The sequence below is a fragment of the Syngnathus scovelli genome, chromosome 12, assembly GCF_024217435.2.
Source record: "Syngnathus scovelli strain Florida chromosome 12, RoL_Ssco_1.2, whole genome shotgun sequence".
Classification (NCBI taxonomy): Eukaryota; Metazoa; Chordata; class Actinopteri; order Syngnathiformes; family Syngnathidae; genus Syngnathus; species Syngnathus scovelli.
Genome location: NC_090858.1, coordinates 13,654,078 through 13,672,406, shown reverse-complemented (window position 1 = coordinate 13,672,406; position 18,329 = coordinate 13,654,078). Strand labels below are relative to the sequence as shown.

The 18,329-nt window shown below is 48.3% G+C and overlaps 2 protein-coding genes across 6 annotated transcripts; one reads left to right on the top strand and one right to left on the bottom strand.

The window, feature by feature from the left end:
- Positions 1–680: 680 nt before the first annotated feature.
- LOC125978182 (ankyrin repeat domain-containing protein 1) lies at positions 681–9,258 on the bottom strand. The gene is made up of 9 exons (XM_049735309.2): positions 8,868–9,258; positions 8,636–8,803; positions 3,550–3,678; positions 3,357–3,464; positions 2,546–2,644; positions 2,366–2,464; positions 2,051–2,149; positions 1,438–1,536; positions 681–1,352 (listed from the first exon to the last, which is right to left on the bottom strand). The coding sequence occupies exons 1-9, from the start codon at positions 8,928–8,930 to the stop codon at positions 1,245–1,247; spliced, it is 972 nt and encodes a 323-aa protein (XP_049591266.1). The 5' UTR covers positions 8,931–9,258; the 3' UTR covers positions 681–1,244.
- A 3,141-nt stretch (positions 9,259–12,399) lies between these two features.
- pcgf5b (polycomb group ring finger 5b) lies at positions 12,400–15,759 on the top strand. 5 transcript variants are annotated; one of them, XM_068652613.1, is made up of 10 exons: positions 12,400–12,594; positions 13,229–13,560; positions 13,640–13,736; positions 14,101–14,156; positions 14,221–14,280; positions 14,416–14,549; positions 14,668–14,766; positions 14,941–15,030; positions 15,227–15,292; positions 15,501–15,759. In XM_068652613.1, exons 2-9 carry the CDS (start codon positions 13,446–13,448, stop codon positions 15,272–15,274), a joined length of 699 nt encoding a protein of 232 aa, XP_068508714.1. In that variant the 5' UTR covers positions 12,400–12,594; positions 13,229–13,445; the 3' UTR covers positions 15,275–15,292; positions 15,501–15,759. The 5 variants fall into 5 exon arrangements, with proteins under 5 accessions (XP_068508714.1, XP_049591270.1, XP_049591271.1 ...); XM_049735314.2 differs by lacking the exon at positions 12,400–12,594 and adding exons at positions 12,663–12,964; positions 13,077–13,107 and having other exon boundaries at positions 15,227–15,759; XM_049735313.2 differs by having other exon boundaries at positions 12,401–12,594; positions 15,227–15,759.
- The last annotated feature ends 2,570 nt before the right edge of the window (positions 15,760–18,329 follow it).

The window sequence follows — 18,329 nt, the reverse complement described above, 5'->3', positions numbered from 1 at the left end:
TGACCATGGGAATACGGCTATTGTAGCCCAGTTCCAGGACACGTCTGTGAACAATGGCTTTTGATACTTGGACTGCATCTTGCCCAGTTTTAAAGAAACACAATATGAATATTAAAGCATGCAAAACATTGTGAGATGATTGGTTGATGGCCATCTCCTCCCCGTCTAGGTGTCGCTGAAATCTGGGTTTTCCCTGCGAAGCCCGACCACATAGACGTGCTGTTGTTCTCGTTTCTCACCGACCTTGAGGTGTTCTCGTCCGGTGCTCCCTGTCTGGGCCTATTCCACAACACTTCGAAGAAAACAAGTTCATGCAGTTTGCCTGCACATTCTTCGCCACCCACCAATCTACACGATCACTCCAATACTAGATATTATATTAATATGATTATAAGTTTAACACAACCTTAAAAATATGTTTGCAAACTGCCGAAAGCACATTTCCCTTTACTCCTTACAGACGTCAAGAAAGTAGGTGAACTCGCACCTCAATAGCAGCACCCTGTGATGTCATCAAGGTGGGGTGGAGTGGGCGTGGCTTAGTTGAAGAGAGGTTGTCTCCCACCCCAGAGGTTGAGGCCTCAGTCCCTGGCCATTGCCGTTGAGCAAGACGGCGAGCCCCCAGTTGCAGGTAAATTTTTTCGGACAAATGAATTCAGAAAGAAAAAATCACGACAACATGACCAAAATACAATTTATTTATATATGTGTAAGGGCGGAAAAAATGTATATGTGAGGACACACTGCCCCCCTTCCCTGTCCAAAAAAATAAAAGCGGTAAATAATGGAAACGTGGGGACACACTGCCCCCTTGCCTGTCCACAAACATTTCAATAAAGTGACGTATCCTCAGTGTCATTTCTAACATCCTCGCGATACGCCGGATCCATCTGCACCTACTTTACCTTACTTTACTTTACTTTACTTGACTTTACTTTACTTTACTTTTATTCTTTGCAACAACTTCTCACTCATAATTGAAAAATAAACATGCTAAAGCTGCTAGCTAACACATCCAGCCGTGTTGTCATCATCAGGGGACACAAGCTCGTTCCAAGTCGATCAAAACATCCCAAAGTGTTTACACTGGCCGTCGAGAGGAAAATGGGGGAAAAAAATGAGGCAGCGTCAACAACGGGAAGAAAAAGTCCAAAATGTCGTCCAGCAACATTTGACCATAACGTCCCGCCGGCGCTTTTCACATTCGGTAGACGTCAACAATCGGCTGCCGGGAGGCAACCGCATCACATGGTCTTCTCGTTAAGCTCCGCCTTCTCCTCGCTGAAGTTGAACAGGAGGCTCTTGGCGCCGTTCTGCCACGAGTACAGCGTCTCCATTGGCGTCTTCCCGTCCTGTCGTGCAGAAGGACACGTGAGCATGGTGCATGCAGGCTCTCACGCGAGAAGAGCCATCCAAGCGCTTTGGGCGCATACTCACGCAGTTCTTTAGGTTCAGACTGGCGCCATACATCATGAGAAGTTTGATCATCTTGAAGCGGTTGATCCTCACTGCGTCGTGCATGCAGGTGTCGCCGTCCTAACACGCACGCATGTGCACACACATACACACACACACACACACACACACACACACGTCATGTCAGACTTGCCGCCAACTTTGAGTTTGGCACAACAAACTAATTTCAGAGCCAGAAGCTAGGAGAATAGGAGAATTCATGTCGGACCCGAGTGTTCTCTCTGGACTAGGAGATTTTCTCTCGGGAGGGAGCCTTACTGGGGACCAGACTCTGTACCACCTGATGGGAAAAGCGCCTGACTCTGGACCCAAACATTCACTTGCGCCTTCTGGGAGCAGATCTTCTCTCGAGAGCAAAGGTGTCCAAGTCCAGAGAGCCCCCGCCACATGCAGACGGTTGTAGATGCAACCCGAGTGCAACACAGCGGATTCAAACCATCAGGCTCATTATCGGGCTTTCGCAAGACTTGCTGACGAGCTGATCTTTTGAATCCGGGGCTCGGACAGCCTCCTGCATCAGAAAGGCCCTCCGCTTAGGGTCGGGACTAGATGTTTTTCTTTGGCGAGCGCTCACCCTGTCTCTGGCATTGACGTCGGCGCCGCAGTGGATGAGGTACTCGGCGCACTGGAGATGTCCCGTCCTGACGGCCACATGCAGAGGGCAACTGTGCAGCTGCACATGACACAAAGCAAAGGACATTTGGAACGCCCGTTTCCAGCCAGCGGGCACCGGAGGCACATTAAGCTAAAATATGAGGTTGTTATGAGGTCAACAAAGAGAGCGTCTCAAGTTTGAAGGTTGCTCAGATTCAACGGGGCTGGAAAAGCCCGTTGGTGAACATCAGCTCTAATCTGAGTCACCGATTCAAGAGCTAGGCGAGAGGGCTACCTTGTCTCTGGCGCTGATCTTGGCGCCGCGCTGCAGTAGTAGTTGAAGGGCAGGAAGGCTCCCGCCTCTACAGGCCCAATGGACCGCCGTCGACTCCAGCTAACACACACACGCGCGCGCATGCGAGTTAGCAATTCCTTCCCGCGACATCCCAACGTGACGGATCCACATCGGTCTCACTTTGTCCTTCCTGTCGAAGGTGGCGCCGGCGTCCAGCAACGCACTCATGATCTCCACATGACCTTTGAAGGAAGCCTTGTGAAGGGCAGTCCTCTGGAACTGAGCACAAACACCCGCACGCTCGTCACTCGGAGAGAGACCAGTTAGAGCAGCGAGTGGAGAAAGGGCAAAGACACCGGCGGGCTTGGTGACCATATGTCACACTTCCAAATGAAAACTAGACTGACCCAGAGTCAACGAAGTCATGAGTGCCGAGCGGGGACGTAAGTGAAGTTGAGGCGCCAGCATCCGGACGCTGGCTGCGGCCTGCGGCAGCTCCTCGCAGGTGTTGCTAGTCAACGCGAAGTGGCAAGGTTCCAGAATTTTTTTTGGGGTGTTCACCAGAACATTTCCAAATTGAACAATACAGCACAACCATTGAATTTTTCAGCCAGCAGCCGCAATTTCTACTCAAAACGCACTCATGAGCTGAGTGCTTTTCAAACTTTTCTCAAAGACGCTTTACTTGGAGAAGCGAGCAGCGACGAGAAGAGTGAAATTCAAACACAGGAGCAGTTAAGTGCTCATCCAAAACCACAAAGAGCTTTTCTCTCATGTGTTCGATGACCACAATGTGCAAACAATAAAGAAAACTCCAGCGAGATTTAGTTTTCAACAACATCAAACATATTATCCTTATACTTAAACCAGAATGTATGGTGTTTGGACTTCAACGAATGATCCTTGCAGACCACTAGAGGGAGCACGTACCACTAGCCGCACTCGTGACTGGAGTAATTCCGATCCTCATTTCTCATGTGGCAAAACTCACGTGGTCAACGGCATCGGGGTTTCCTCCCTCGATAAGGTACTTGTGCACGATGGCCATCTTGTTGTCCACGGCGGCAGCGAGGAACAGCGGCGCTTCCACCGTGTCGGGCTGCGAGGCATCAAGACGGCGTCACGCTCGCACGCGCCCACGGCAACGGCGGCGCTTTGCTTGCCACGGACAAAGTTTGTCTCACCAGCATCTCAGTGGACGGCACAGACTTCCTGCAGACAGGCACCTTCTTCTGGCGTCTCCTCTTCCTCAGCTGCAAGATGTTGAACAGGTCGTCCACCGTCTCCAGACGCAACCGTCCGCATTTGTCCATCTGCAACATGGTCCATCACCTTCACTTGATACCTTTTTGATAATTTAACCTTTATGCAGCCAGGTCAGGCCATTGAGGACAGACATTAACTTACAAAGCCCGCGGGCTGCAGACAGCGGAATATTGTGAAGAAATGGGGTCGAAATACAAAAAGTCCTGCCTAGCTACAAAAACAGTTATGCTCAAACCTCATTGAATAAAGTACATAAGCAGACAAGTACGTATATTCACATATTAAATCAATAAAAGAAACATTTTAAGCATATAATTATACCTACACACCAAATCAATAAAGAGGACATAACTAGACATTTTTGATAGGTGGTAATGACAAAGGTTTTTATAACTTTATGATCTGATATGTATTTCTGTGCACTTTGAAATAACAAATGTTTTTTGATACATTGCCTGAATAGCTTAATGACCCTTAAGGAACTGTTTAATGCATGCCTGATGATTTTCTAAATCACAGACACTGCCAAAGTCGTTTAAAAATGTTCAGTACTTGATTATATTTTATGTTTTGATTAATGCTAGACGCCAGTTTTGGATTACTAGTGAACGTTCTCACCCATAATCAGCACCCACCCCCACGGAACCAGCTCTCATCGAACCAGCACCCACTCCCATGGAATCAAACCTGCGAACTTGCCACACATCCTGACTCCACCCATCAAACTCGGCCCACACTGGCATGTGCAACTGAATATAAGCTGACCAAAGAACCTTGAACGTTGCCTTTTCTGAATGGAGACTTTCTGCTCTTGAGCATTGCCGCACGAAAGGCCCAGCGCTGTATTGTACAGCTAACCTGTGTAAGTCTAAATTTTGTTTCGGTGCCTTAGCCTTTTCCGAAAACTGAAGAAATAAAACCAGCACGCAGTGAGTAAATTGGATAACAGGTGATTGGCTATGGCGTTGGTGCTCAAATGGGGGTACGTGGAGGTACTGCAGGTACGTGAGATTTTTAAAAAATATATACCGGTATTAAAAAAAAACAAAACAAAAAACAGCAAGCCTGATGAAATACAAATGTTTTATATTCAGTATTCAATTTTAATCCTTAAAAAACGAACTCTCCACAAGCAGTCACCTGCGGTTCCCTTGACGACGCACTGTAACAAGGAGATGTGGCTAAAGCGTAGCAGCGATGCTGCTGTTGAAAACACGGAGAAACAAGTAAAAATTAAGGCAAAACCAGAGCCGACCGTACTTGGAAGACCGTACTTTGATGGGATTTACGTCCACAAGTTGTAACCCACCCAAAATGCTGTGCTTTTTTGCGAGGAGAAATTAGCCAACGCTAGCATGAAGCCGGCACATCTCCAGCGGCATCTCACCACAAAACACGGATGCCACTGGAGTTCTTTAGGAGGAAACTTTCTGACTTCAAGTCATCCCAAGACACAATGCGAAAAGCCTCCACTACATCAGCCAAAGCCCTGGAGGCGGTTTCTTTGCTCGTAGCTAAAGCCAAAAAAACGTTCACCATAGCTGAAGAGCTGCTGCTCCCCGCTGCTGTTGTATTGGCCGAAACTATGCTAGACAAAAAAAATTTGTGGATACATTAAAAACTGTGCCTTTATCTAATGACACCGTTTGCCGCAGAATAGACAAAATGGGTGCTGACATTGTCGAACAAGTTGTGGGAAAACTTGGAGACTCTTCTTCACTCCAGCTGTATGAATCCACAGATGTCAGTGGGAATGCACAGATTGTTGCTTTTGTGAGATACATTGAAACTGACGACATTTGTGAGGGGAGAACAACCGGAGAGGACATTTTTAATGTTGTTAACGCATTTTTCTCTGAAAATGGTATCAGCTGGAAATCCTGCAGCAGCGTGTGTACAGATGCGGCTGCATCAATGACGGGCAGTGCGAAAGGGCTCATTGCGCGGATTAAAAAGGAAAATCCCGACATTAAGTGGACTCACTGTGTGATTCACAGGGAAGCGTTAGCGTCCAAGAAAATGAGCTCCGTGTTGCATGATGTTTTGAACGACAGCATCAAGGTGATCAACTTCATCAAGTCAAGGCCGCTTAATGCACGTTTGTTCCGCTGCCTCTGTGAAAAAATGGGAGCTGAACACACGCAACTCCTCCTGCATACAGAAGTGTGCTGGCTCTCTCGAGGGAAGATACTCAACAGGCTGGCTTGCAAAGCTATGCTATCCGGCAGATATATTCAACAAACTGAACGAACTGAATGTGTCTCTGCAGGGCAAAGACACCAGCATCCTGAACCTGTATGACAAGGTGGGTGGTTTCCTGAAGAAAGCAGAGCTGTGGAAAAGGGCATGTGGTCAGGAGAATTTCACCTGCTTTCCTCAGGTGGATGCTTTTCTCTCCAATGAAGATGTGGAGACAGCTCCAGTGAAGTTAGTCATAGTGGGACATTTGGCTAACTTGATAAAGGGCTTTCATTGCTACTTTGCTGACATGGAGGAGAAATCTGCACAGCTGAATTGGGTGAGAAACCCATTTCTCTTGTCTGAAGCAAAGAGAAGCAAGCTTCCTGTCATTCACCAGGAAAAACTGATGGAAGTGGCATCTGACCAGATGAAGTTTGGCGCATCTACTCTCACGCAGTTTTGGGTGTGTGTGAGGCAGGAGCACCCTGAGCTGGGACAGAAAGCTTTGGAGCAGTTGCTGCCCTTTGCCTCCACATATTTATGTGAGACCTCCTGCTCTGCAATGACTGTGATCAAAACAAAGCAAAGAAACAGACTGAGCCTGGAGAAGAACTTGATCACAGCAGTTGCCTCCCTGCCACCAAGGATGACAAAGATCCTCAGTGAGGTACAAGCCCATGTTTCTCACTAAAATGTAGTATGAGTGCAAAAGACTCATTCAAGCTTCAAGACTGTTCAATGCTTGTTCAATGCTTAAAAACATACATACACACAACTCATAAAACAAGACATCTATAAATATTCAAAGAGAAATAAACCAGTATTAGCAACTTATTGTTGCCAAGCACGCCCGGACTGACCATCGGAAGAACCGGGAGTATTCCCGAAGCGCCGGCCTAGGATTGCCCTGCTGGCGTCTCTGCGTCACTTTTTTTTTTTTTGTTTGTTTTTTGTCTGCCGGTGCGGCGGCTCGCCTATCAGAGACACTAGCCAGGCAACTCGGGCCAGGACCATGTGAGGAGGGAAAGACGATTGGTTTATATCAATTAACACCATCCCCCACAGTCCGTATCAACCACACAGAGCGCGTGTGGAGGAAGGGGTGTGTTACTATGTCAGGTGCCGGCTGCTGTCTCTATCGAGCGGTGCAAGTGAGCATAATGGACTTCGAACGTGGTAAAAAGAAAAGGAAAGGCGGTGCGGAGAGGGACAAAAAAAGAAAGGCGCTGGAGGAAGACGCGGCCAAATGCCGAAAAGTTACGGATTTGTTCAGCGCCCCCCCCCCACACACACACACACACACGCACGCACACACGGTGCCATTAAAAACTGTGTGCCCGCGCTGTATGCATGCTAGTTTGTGTTGTTTGCATATGTGCCGCTGCCATGTAATAAGGCTGTCCCTCTGCTGATTTATTTTTAGATTTAGTTCTAGTTGATTTTGTAAGTTGAAGAGTCATTTCTTAGTCTTTCTTACTTGCACATTCCTCTAAACTTTGTAACTGACCCTGGCTAAATTAATATTAAAATATATGTCTATGTTTCCTATGCAAAGGTGGAAATATTGCCAGTTTTGGTGCTTCAGACAGTAGGCCCAGAACTAGATCAGAGCAGCTGACAGGTAAAGAACAGACAGTCATCTATCAATGCATGGGATTGAATAGGCTATGACTATGCATGAAACGTTTGGAGAAAATAAAACATATATTATTATTAATATTTATTTCTTTTGATATTGATTACATGTGTTCTTGTCAATAATATAATTATCATGCTGGTTGTTCTGACACTCCCAGCAAATGCAGAGTATACTGGCGAGACAAGTCGAGGGAGCAGTGCAAGGGAAAGGCCAACTCAGGACACAGACAGACAGTCAGACTCAGAGAGACCTTTTGATTATTTTGCTCGCCCTCATTCTAGAGATTTTGATTTGTTTTTCCGGTACCACCCACAACAAAACCCAAAGAATGATTGTGTGCATGTGTGTGTGCACAAATGCATTTTGCTTCTGCCCATGCATTTAAGTGTGGGTGTGAACATGCACGTGTGGGCAAGGCCAGGGTGGCCCTTGTTACATAACTCCTGGCTTGAAAAAATCTCCCAGTCCTGCCCTGTTGCCAAGTATTCATCTAAGCAACCATTTTAATTTCCACTCGTGTAGCATAATGTTAGCACAGCATCAGCACAACACATTAAAATTATTCCATATTTTATATCAATCAATTAGCCAAAAAAATTATTAGAATTAGCAGTAACATCAAAAACTGATTGACTTTATCTTGAGTGTATCATTTGCATATTTAAATTACTTTGGATCCTTAACATATTATTTGCACTGCATGAGTAGAACTGTTTATTTTATTTTGCGTTTAACTAGAATCAGCAAAGGATTGGTATCAACAACACTGGCAATTTTTTTCTTCATCAAAAATTTGCTCAATGTGTCAATGAAGTACTGTGGTGCGCCTGAGGGCGGCGCCCCAACCACAGCAAACAACCTCATCAAGTTGACGTCCACTCAACGTTTCCATGGATTCCGCATCACAGCACAAAGATGCTGTCTTGTTGCCACTCTCAGCCATGGCAAGCGTGCGTTCATGCATGTATGTATGTGTGTGTGTGTGTGTGTGTGTGTGTGTGTGTGTGTGTGTGTGTGTGTGTGTGTGTGTGTGTGTGTGTGTGTGTGTGTGTGTGTGTGTGTGTGTGTGTGCGTGTGTGTGTGTGTGTGTGCGTGTGTGTGTGTGTGTGCGTGCCTGTGTGTGTGTGTGTGTGTGTGTGTGTGTGTGTGTGTGTGTGTGTGTGTGTGTGTGTGTGCGCACTCACGTTGAGGGCTACCACGCTGACCTCGTCGTGCACGCCACTGCTGTCGTCATCCAACAAGTCGCCGGACAGCAGCTGACATTGCGAGCGGAGCTCGCCTCCTTCATCTCGCTTCTCGTACTGGCTGTGGTGGACGCTGCTCTCGTTGACCTCTGACCTCTTTTCGCTCACCTGCACATGGGAAGACAAGTGTCACTCTGAAGCTTAGTTCTCAAATGCACGTGCGCACGCTGACCATTTGCTGGACGCTGTGCAGCCCCATCTTGCTTCGGTGCGATCTGTCTGCCTGACCCGGCATTTGTCTCTTATAGCTGCCGGCCGCCCCGCCCACACAGCCGTCACGGATGCAGCCTGTGCATGCCAGGCCGAGGTCTCACTCTGTAAGGAAATCCTCCTCCGGGCCATAAGGCATCCCATAATATGTGTCTGTGCGAGCAAGCTGATCCGCCCGCACTCCCCTCAAATGGAAGCCACTTGATGACATAAACTGCAATCTCGGAATGGCAACACCCGATTTTGATGGACTTGGATTTTGTCTGGACGTATGAATGTATTTGAAGGGGAACCTCTGTTTTTGTTTAAAATATGAGAACGCATCGAATTCAATCGTTCTGCGTGAGCTCAACATTGAATCGTCTTTCATTGGACAGACCGTATTTACCAAGCATACAGACACCTTTGTAAAATGACTCTCCAAGTGAGCCAGCTGTATTGGTTCGACCTTGTCTACCTAGATGCTGCTCCGAAATGCGCACCCGCACTGTGCTCACATGTCGCGTTTTCAGAGATGACAGGACAGGCCGGGAGTTCCTGGAACATTCCTCTTGTCTGATTCGTGCAAGTGAGTCACGGCGGCCAACGTAGGCCATCTTTGGCCTCCAGACAAGTGACCTGTGTAATGTGATGATGTCATCACTGGCAGGCAGGATGACAAAATAGTGGTGATTGGGGGAGTCGCCGATGGTGTAGGGGTACACTTGCCTGTCTTGTGTGCCAACACCGTGAGTTCAATTCCCACGCGTACGTGCGTGACAAAAAAAGCTACTTAAAAAGAAGTGGTGACGGGGAGAGTTGCTGATGGTGTAGGGCACTTGTCTGTCTTGTGTACCAACGCCGTGAGTGCGATTATCGCATATGACGGTGTGTATGTGTATGACAAAAAAAAAATAGCGGTGACATGCATTGTCGTGAGCCGCGTCATCGTGAACCGCGTTGCCGTGATCCGCGTCATCGTGAACCACGTCGTCGTGAACTGTGTCATCTGCTTTTTATTGCGAGTGAGTGGCAACTGCATTGGCCATATTGAAAGGCGGACGGAAGGGTGACTTCCTGTCACGGGGCGGGAGTTTGCGTGTGTGTTTTGTATGCTCGCAGGGGGCCATCAGAGAGCACAGACAAGACAAAGACTGCTTTGGCTCGAACAGCAGGCCGCAACCCAAATAGAAGCTCAAAGTCTCCGCCGCCCTCAGGTGCGCGAACGTGTGAAAAGTTCACCAAAAGCAAGAGTTGGACGTGTTCTGATCTGAAACAACTAAGCATCATGTGAGTGGCGCCCAGCCCGTCCCGGCGCTCATAAAATGCAAAGATGGCGTGTCGCGTGAGATGACTCGGATGACTCCATCCTCCCCTGGAAATGTACTAATATTAGCCATGCTAATCCTTCCATCATCATGTTTGTATTGCTGTCACGTTGACAGGCGCTGACCCCATTGCAGGCTCGCCTCGCATGTGGGACGCTGCGGCCCGCAAACAAGTTTGCGCCCGACACCTGCTCCAGCCAACTTCAGTTGGAGCGGACCGGGCCCGACGCAGTTCTACCTTGACCAGATAAGCTCGAAATAACCTCTGCTCCAAAAAAGACAAGATTTGCATTTGTCCATGATTGTCGATATTGTTGCAAATTGTCTCTCCCGTGAGCAGTCCGCCTGCGCCAAAAGCCATTTGAGCACAACTCGGCACCTTCTCTGAGCATCGCCACCAGCTTGGGAAAATGCAACATGCAACCTGCATCTGCTAAATTCAGTTGTCGATCTTCATCAGCTCAAAAACATACTGAAACAAATCTGGAAACAGACGGCACCTTTGCCCTTCTTGAAAGGATTAAAAAATGACTAGATTTTTGTTTGACACGAAAGGGCATCCAATGAGAAATGGAACCGCTGTTGTTCATTTTTTATCTTTATCTGAGCCGAGTGCAGGCATGTCGGGGGCAACTTTGGAGCGCCTTTTCATAGGCTTACTTTATGTGGAGAATCAAGGACAGCAGCTGCTGGTGTGTTGGGGAGGGGGGGCTGGCAGAATGAGGTCACCCTCATTGCTGGCCGCTCGTCCCTTTGCCAATGCCCTCCAAATAAACACACGCATCATCACTTCCGCCCGTGGCAAAACACGCAAGACTCCAGCTGAGTGTTTTAGTTGTCGGCAGATTGATGGCGTTGATGCATACGCGCACAAAGCAAAACGTGCGCATCTTGTTTCAGGCCAACGTCTCCTCAGAACGGGGGAAAAGCTCGAGTGCCGCCGCCATCCCAAGGCATACCTCTAGCGTGTTTTTGCTCGGCTTTGGGTTCAACATCAGCGTGGCTTTTGAGCAGAGAGCCAGCTCAGAGGGCCTCCCAAATGACTTTTGGGTTTTTTGCAGACTAGGCGACACGAGAGAGCCGACGCTCGGGCCAGAACGGAAGGCAGATCGGCCTACAACCCTCGGGTGGCTTTGCTGCCCCGTGACTAAAGGCCTTCTCGGAGGAGACCCTCCCTCCCCCTTGGTCATCCTTGCCCCGAGCCCTCATCTTGCCACAGAATGCCTTTCCAGCTATTTTCTGAGGGATAGGGGGAATCCAGAAACAAATCGTATCGTAACAATAAAATAAAACATTTTTCACAAACGCTGAGCGGTAATCTGACTGTACGTTCTGACATTGTCCCGTCCGTCACGTGCCGCTTTGCTGAGTCGAGGGGAGGTGGCGGATGGAGGGCGCCCTCTTGGAGCGGCCGCGTCTAAATGCAGACCACGGCATGGCATATAGACAGCGCAGCGCGTATAAATAGATGTCAATCCAAATGCGGCAAGGTCACAAATAACAAGAAAGGACGGATACAAAAAACAGGGCGGAGGGAACAAGACGGGCGCAGCATTCCGACGACATTCCTACATGGTGACGGCTAGCCCGACAGCTGCCGTCATCAACGGCAAACTGCGACTCAACTTGCGCACATGCCTGGCGTGCCTCGGGGTCAGCGGCGTACTTGTGGCGACACCCTTAAAACTGCTGCCTTAAAAACGGGAGCGACCTACCCACGGGTCCATTTGACATCACTTTCAATTTTGGGGCTTGTTTCCCACAAAAAATGGCAGTTGACAAATTGACAGTCACAGCCAACGACTTGTACAAACGCTGCGCCTTCAGATGTGAGGCAATGAGCAGTCTCAAAATTTGTAAATTTTCTGGGTCTGTCCAATTTTTGACCCAAATTAGGCTGTTTTTAACCGGGCATTTTTTTCTATGTCATGATTGAAGACTGATCCGAGTGAGAACTCTGCGACGGGAAAAGGGGGCGTACACGTGAATTTGGCGCATGCACTCTACTGCCCTCCTAGAACGTACTGCAACAAAAGGTGTTATGACACTGAAAAGTACTCTCTACATATTTGAATATGTGCCTGACAATGATCAGCATTAATGTGAGCTTCACTGTTCAACCACGTGTGCGTGTGTACGTGTGTGTGTGCGTGCGCGCGTCACACAATCAACATGCGCGTCCCAGCGGCTTGTCCCGCCCACAACGGCTCTCGGCCGCCAGCTTGCTGAGCCGAGTTGAGCCGAGCGGAGCCGAGTAGGTAGAGGCCCCAAGTTCCGTGTTCTGCGTCCCATGCAGCGCGAGACGACGGCGGGAGGAACGCAAGCGAGCGAGCATCCGGTTTGAGGCAGGAAGCGACGAGGAAGCGAGCTTGACGATCAGAGGTGATATTTTTTCTGACTTTTTTTCTCTTCGCTTCCGGACATTACTCCCCCCCCCCCCCCCCTCCACCACCACACACACACACACACACACACACACACACAAACACACACACACACACAGATACACGTACACACATATACTGCCACACGCCCCGCCTTTTTAAACCCCGCCCACCTTTCCTTCGTCGCTTCCACGCGTCCTTTCAAACGTTGGTGACGTCACACTGCCAACTTTTCCGGTAAGATCGTGTCGTCGTGGGACTGAGCGGCGACACGCACGCAGGCGTGAGCGCATGTCGTTCGCCTGTCGATGTTATAGTGGCACACATCTATCGACACGTGCACACGCCCACGATCACGTACGGTGACAGTGAGTGAAGCGCACGCACACAATGACGTGATGGGAGGTGTGCGCGCGTGCTGGGACGTGTGCGTGTGAGGCTCGCACACTTGTCAGTGACGTCTTTGAAATCCTCACACAGCAGGTGGATCACTTCCGGTTTAAGACTTAAGGTGGGGAGCTACAGTGTGGGAACGAGAACCAATGTTTGCTTGCAAGCACCTTCCCGTTTAAAAAATGTGAGTTGGCCACACCTCCTTTTTCGGTGTGTTTGTGTGTCTCGTCTGGTCGCAGCATGGCGCTATGGAGACGGAGCGGTCGGCCCCTCACGGAGTGACGGAGTGACCGTGCCTTTTGCCAACGCTTGGGAAGGACAACGAGAGCAGTCGTCGGACGTTGCCGTAGTGGTGTGATGTGATGGCGACACGCCGACATGGAGCGGGACTTCACCTAGTCACCCTTTGACCTTCATTAACGTGCATTGGAGGCCGCACTCACAAAAGCTCCCAACATGGCCGCTGGCGGAAGGACACACCGAGTGCGAGACTTCAACCGTTTCATCACCTGCTACCTTTGCGGAGGTTACCTCATCAAACCCACCACCGTTACCGAGTGCCTGCACACCTGTAAGTCGCCGTGCTCACTCCGAGGCCCAAGCTTGTTGGCACGTGACCCATGCATGTGCGTGCTTGGGTGTCTCCTCAGTTTGTAAGAGTTGCATTGTACAGCACTTTGAGGAGAGCAACGACTGTCCCAAATGTGGCATCCAGGTCCACGAGACAAACCCCCTGGAGATGCTCAGGTCAGAGCACTTTCTCCTCTCATCTCATGCTTCCTGCATCTTCTCATTTGACTTTCTGTCTTTCCATCTTGCGTTGTCTTCTCCTCACCCTCTTTCTGTTTCGACCCACCCTCTTGCCCCGGGTCACCGATTGTGGTTGTCAGGGTCCGCTGTCCTGCCTGTTTTCCCGCGCGTCTCCCCACAGCAGCACACCTGATCGGATCATCGGCAAGATCATCCTTTGAATCAAGAGTGCTGCAGTGGGGAGAATAGGCGGGACAGTGGACCCGACAACCCCAGTTGGTGACCCCTGCAGTCTGGCTCCTTCTTTTGCATGTCTCGTTGAACTTGCTGTCCTCTCAACTCTCATCTGGACTGCCTCCAGGTTGGACAACACTCTGGAGGAGATCATCTTCAAGTTGGTTCCGGGCCTCCGAGAGCGTAAGTGCCGTGTTCGATGGCGGCTTCGACACCAACCAGGCTGACTTCATTTTGTGCTGTCCAGAGGAGGAGGAGCGGGAGCTGGCATTCTGGAGGAACACCCAGTGCAGCCAGAACCTCACAGGTATGTGTGTGGGGGGGGGAGGGTGTGTGTGTGTGTGTGTGTGGGAAAATGATACCAGGCAACGACATGCTCATGAGGCGAACCACTCATCGCTTGTTGGAAAGAGGACGTTTGAAAAATGTCTCTTTGCGGCAGCCGATGCAGGGACGGGGCTTCCTGATGTGACCGTTGCCGCAGCCGCCACCGACTACCACAGGAGCGACCCTCAGATTGCCATTTGTCTGGACTGCCTGCACAACTCGGGCCGCACCAGTGAAACCAGCGTCACGGTATTCGTTGTCCGGTGACATAAGCGGCCCACTGCCTCGGCCTATTGTGCTGCATGGTGTGCACATATGCTTTGGTTTGAACGTGACACAATAAGGCTGTCTCGTGTATGTGTGTCAGGACCTGATGAAGAAATTCATCCGCTGCTCCAGTCGCGTGACGGTGGGCACCATCAAGAAGTTCCTCAGCCTCAAACTCAAACTGCCCAGCTCCTACGAGGTCATTAGCCTTTGTATTAGCATGAGCTGCTGCGCTCACCACGCTAACGTGTGTGAACGTGCGCCTGCCTGCCCGCCCGAACGCCCGCCCGCCCGAACGCCCGCCCGCCCGCCTGCCCGCCTACCTGCCTGCCTACCTGCCTGCCTACCTGCCTGCCTACCTGCGTGCGTGCAGTTGGACGTGCTGTGCAACGGCGAGATCATGGGCCGAGACCACACCATGGAGTTCATCTACATGACCAGATGGAGGCTGCGGGCTGACAACGTAAGGAGCCCTTTTGCCTTTTATGACATTTGCTGAGGTCATCTTCTGGCAGACGTCATACGTGACCGTATATTTTGTGCTGCCGCGTACCATGTGACCTCCGCTATAAAATCAGAGTGTTTGTTTTTTGAAGGATGACATTTTGTGCCTTTTTCTGATGCTGTGTGCTTGTCTTATTTATCTTCTTGCCTCGTAGACGTATCCCATGGTCCTGGAGTACCGACCGCGCATCGACTTTGGATGACGTGCCACTGCTGACAGGGTGGAGTGAAAATATTTTTGTAGCGTTCACACACAATGAAGAGTTTTTATGCTCCATAAAAATTATTATACAAATAATATATATGTAGGCGTGTGTGCGGATATTTTTGTGCCTCAAACTTTGCTGATTAAATGTTTTTACTGTCGCTTGATCGCTTTTGAATTGCCTATATTATGTGTACTATGTGTCCACTCTGCATCCATTGCAGCCTGGTCATCCTGGAAGAGGGATCCTCCCATCTTGTGGTCTCTTCTCAAGGTTTCTCATTTCCCCTAGTAGGAGTTTTGAGTTTTTCCTTGCCCTCCTGGGAGTTTAAGATCAGGGGATGTTTGAGAATATTTGTCAATTTTCGCACATGTCCTCAATGTTGTTAGTCACCTAAATGTTGAACAGAGGCTGTGATGTACCGAAGTCAAATTCCTTGTTTGGCATGCTCAAACATGGCCAATAAAAATTCTTGAATCATAGTGGCAGATGCTGGTCTTTCAAGGAGGGGAAGATCAATTTCGGCCTACATCATAAAATGTGTGGGTTTAATGTCGCTAAGAGGATTAGGAAAGTCTGGTTCAACTCCGAACAGAATGGAAATTAAAAAATGCTCCCACAGATGTGTACACCAAAAGATTGCTGATTCGCTCATTTCTCTGTCAATCAAAAAGGGATTCAGCCTCTGACAGATCATCCAGTCATCATGCAGAAGCTGAGCGTTCGGGCCGGATGAGGCCAACCCACTGCCCCATAGACCCCCCAGAGACGCTGGACGTCCAATGAGTGGGACAAAGCCCAGAATTTATCCAATGACTTGTCTTGTTTCGCTGCACTCTTTGCTTCCCTATTGAACTCGGCAGACACTTAACATCTACACTGTTTAAAGCAGTGTTCCCCAACCACTGGGCCGCGGACCGGTGCCGGTCCGTAGGTCACTTGGTACGGGGCCGCCAAGCCGCACACGAAGTGTTTTTAAATATTTTTTTTATCGACGATCAATGAATTCAGGTCAAGACGCTCGTCCCGGTCACGTGACATGTTTCCCCAGTCGAGGCCGCAAAGCTCACAAAAATGAGTAAGAATTTATTTTGAAAAATATAAAAAATTGGCGATTCTCTCCCATTTACATCCATCGGTTCAGGTCAAGACACTCGTCTCGGTCACGTGACATGTCACCTCAGTCGAGCCCGCGAAGCAGAGATGGGAACTCGAGTCACTGTGACTTGGACTCGAGTCGACTCGAGTCGCTGTTTTGATGACTTGTGACTTGACTTGACAAAAAATGAAAAAACTTGAGACTCGACTTGGGCTTGGAAGTTAAAGACCCAGGACTTGACTTGACTTGAGACACGATGACTTGAATGACTTCAGTGTTATTTAGTTTATGTTTTCAGTTTGAATATAAAATTAATAATAAATTAAAAAAAAATAATATCGATAACACGATAGGAGCCCAGACTGAGAATGGCGTTCTTATGATTGGATCACTACCCTCAATCAGTCGTGCCCTCTCTACCTACCGAACGTGTTTATTGGAGAATCACGCCCTTTTATATCAGATATGCGCAAACATGTCAGCGGGAGCGGTACCGCGAGTCATCACCTTCGGCTATCGCAATTACTTTTATTACGGCAAAAAACGGACAGCACAGTGCGAGATATGCAACAAAAACATTTCGGACAGCCAGACGACAACTTCAAACTTTGGCCGTCATTTGAAGAGCCATTCTGCCAAGTAAAATTTGCAACTCAAATGTGTCAGACACCGTCGGCAGACGTTCATTTGTTTAGATTGAGCTGTCAATAAATCATTGTATGAGGTAATTTCTTTTTTGTTTGATTCCATGGTGTATTTTACTGAATATCAGTAATTACAGTGCAAATCCAAATTATTTTAAACAGGTTAGACACATTGGACAATGATGGTTACTTAAAGTTACTGATATCTTGTCTTTTCACTACTAAGATCAGATTCTGCGAGTAAAATTGCAATAATAAGGTGACTTGACTTGGACTTGACTTTACCTATTTAAGGACTTGACTTGGACTTGACTTGACTTGACTTGCCCAAAAAAAAAATTACTCGGGACTTACTTGAGACTTGAAGGTTAAGACTTGAGACTTACTTGAGACTTGCACATGTGTTACTTGGTCCCATCGCTGACGCGAAGCAAGCAAAAGTGAGCAAGAAACAGAGATGTTTGGAAAACTTCTTCGGAAAGGGAAAAATGCCCAATGAGGAGACGGAATAAGAGGCTACGACTTCTAAGAAAAGGAAAGCTGCATTTAAAAGAACATTTCTGGAGTCCTACTTAAAATATGGATTTATCGCCACAGGTGACTCTGACGCCCACTCTGCATAATATGTGGGGACAGGCTAGCTAACGAGGCAATAAAGCCTTCAAAACTGCTTCGGCACATGGAGACCAAGCATCCTGCATTAAAAGACAAACCTTAACCACTTCGGGTGTCATTGTCTCCGATTATGCCTGGATTGGACCGGCTCGTTTCTGAGAAACAAGCTCAGTGCTCCCACTAATTCAACGTAATGGTGAGTTTTATTAATAAAATTTAATAAATAAATAAATAATTAATAATAAATAAATAATAAAAACATTTGTCGTTTATACTTGTTTTTATGCCAGTCGTATAATTTTATTTCATCTTATTTATATATTTATTATAAATGTATTATTTAGTGGCGAATTCTCTTTGGTGGTCAGCTGGTCTTCAAAAGCAAGCTGTCACGAAACGGACGGAGCAGGTCGACCAAGTGCAGCTTGGACCAGGGTTTATTGAAGGGAATAACTAACAGGCTCGGCAGACTGACGTAACTTACTAACAAAACCACAAACAGAAACTCAACAGAGACGTGAGACAAAAGACATCATGACATTAACAACAACAGCACACAATGATCCGACAGGGGAGTGACACGCAGACAGGACTTAAATACGAGACAGCTAACAAGAGGCAGGTGACTGTGAACATTGATTGTGAGTCGACACAGGAAGGGAGCGGCGAGTACACAGACGCGGACAGAAACCAT

Bases quoted from the DNA above. Each gene is read 5' to 3' on its own strand.
- pcgf5b (XM_068652613.1), top strand. From the start codon at position 13,446: ATGGCCGCTGGCGGAAGGACACACCGAGTGCGAGACTTCAACCGTTTC. The intron at 14,550-14,667 runs GTATTCGTTGTC...TATGTGTGTCAG, and splicing joins CCAGTGAAACCAGCGTCACG to GACCTGATGAAGAAATTCAT. The intron at 14,767-14,940 runs GTCATTAGCCTT...GCGTGCGTGCAG, and splicing joins AACTGCCCAGCTCCTACGAG to TTGGACGTGCTGTGCAACGG.
- LOC125978182 (XM_049735309.2), bottom strand. From the start codon at position 8,930: ATGCCGGGTCAGGCAGACAGATCGCACCGAAGCAAGATGGGGCTGCAC. The intron at 3,679-8,635 runs GTGAGTGCGCAC...ACCATGTTGCAG, and splicing joins TCAGCGTGGTAGCCCTCAAC to ATGGACAAATGCGGACGGTT. The intron at 2,465-2,545 runs GTGAGACCGATG...TGTGTGTGTTAG, and splicing joins CCTTCGACAGGAAGGACAAA to CTGGAGTCGACGGCGGTCCA.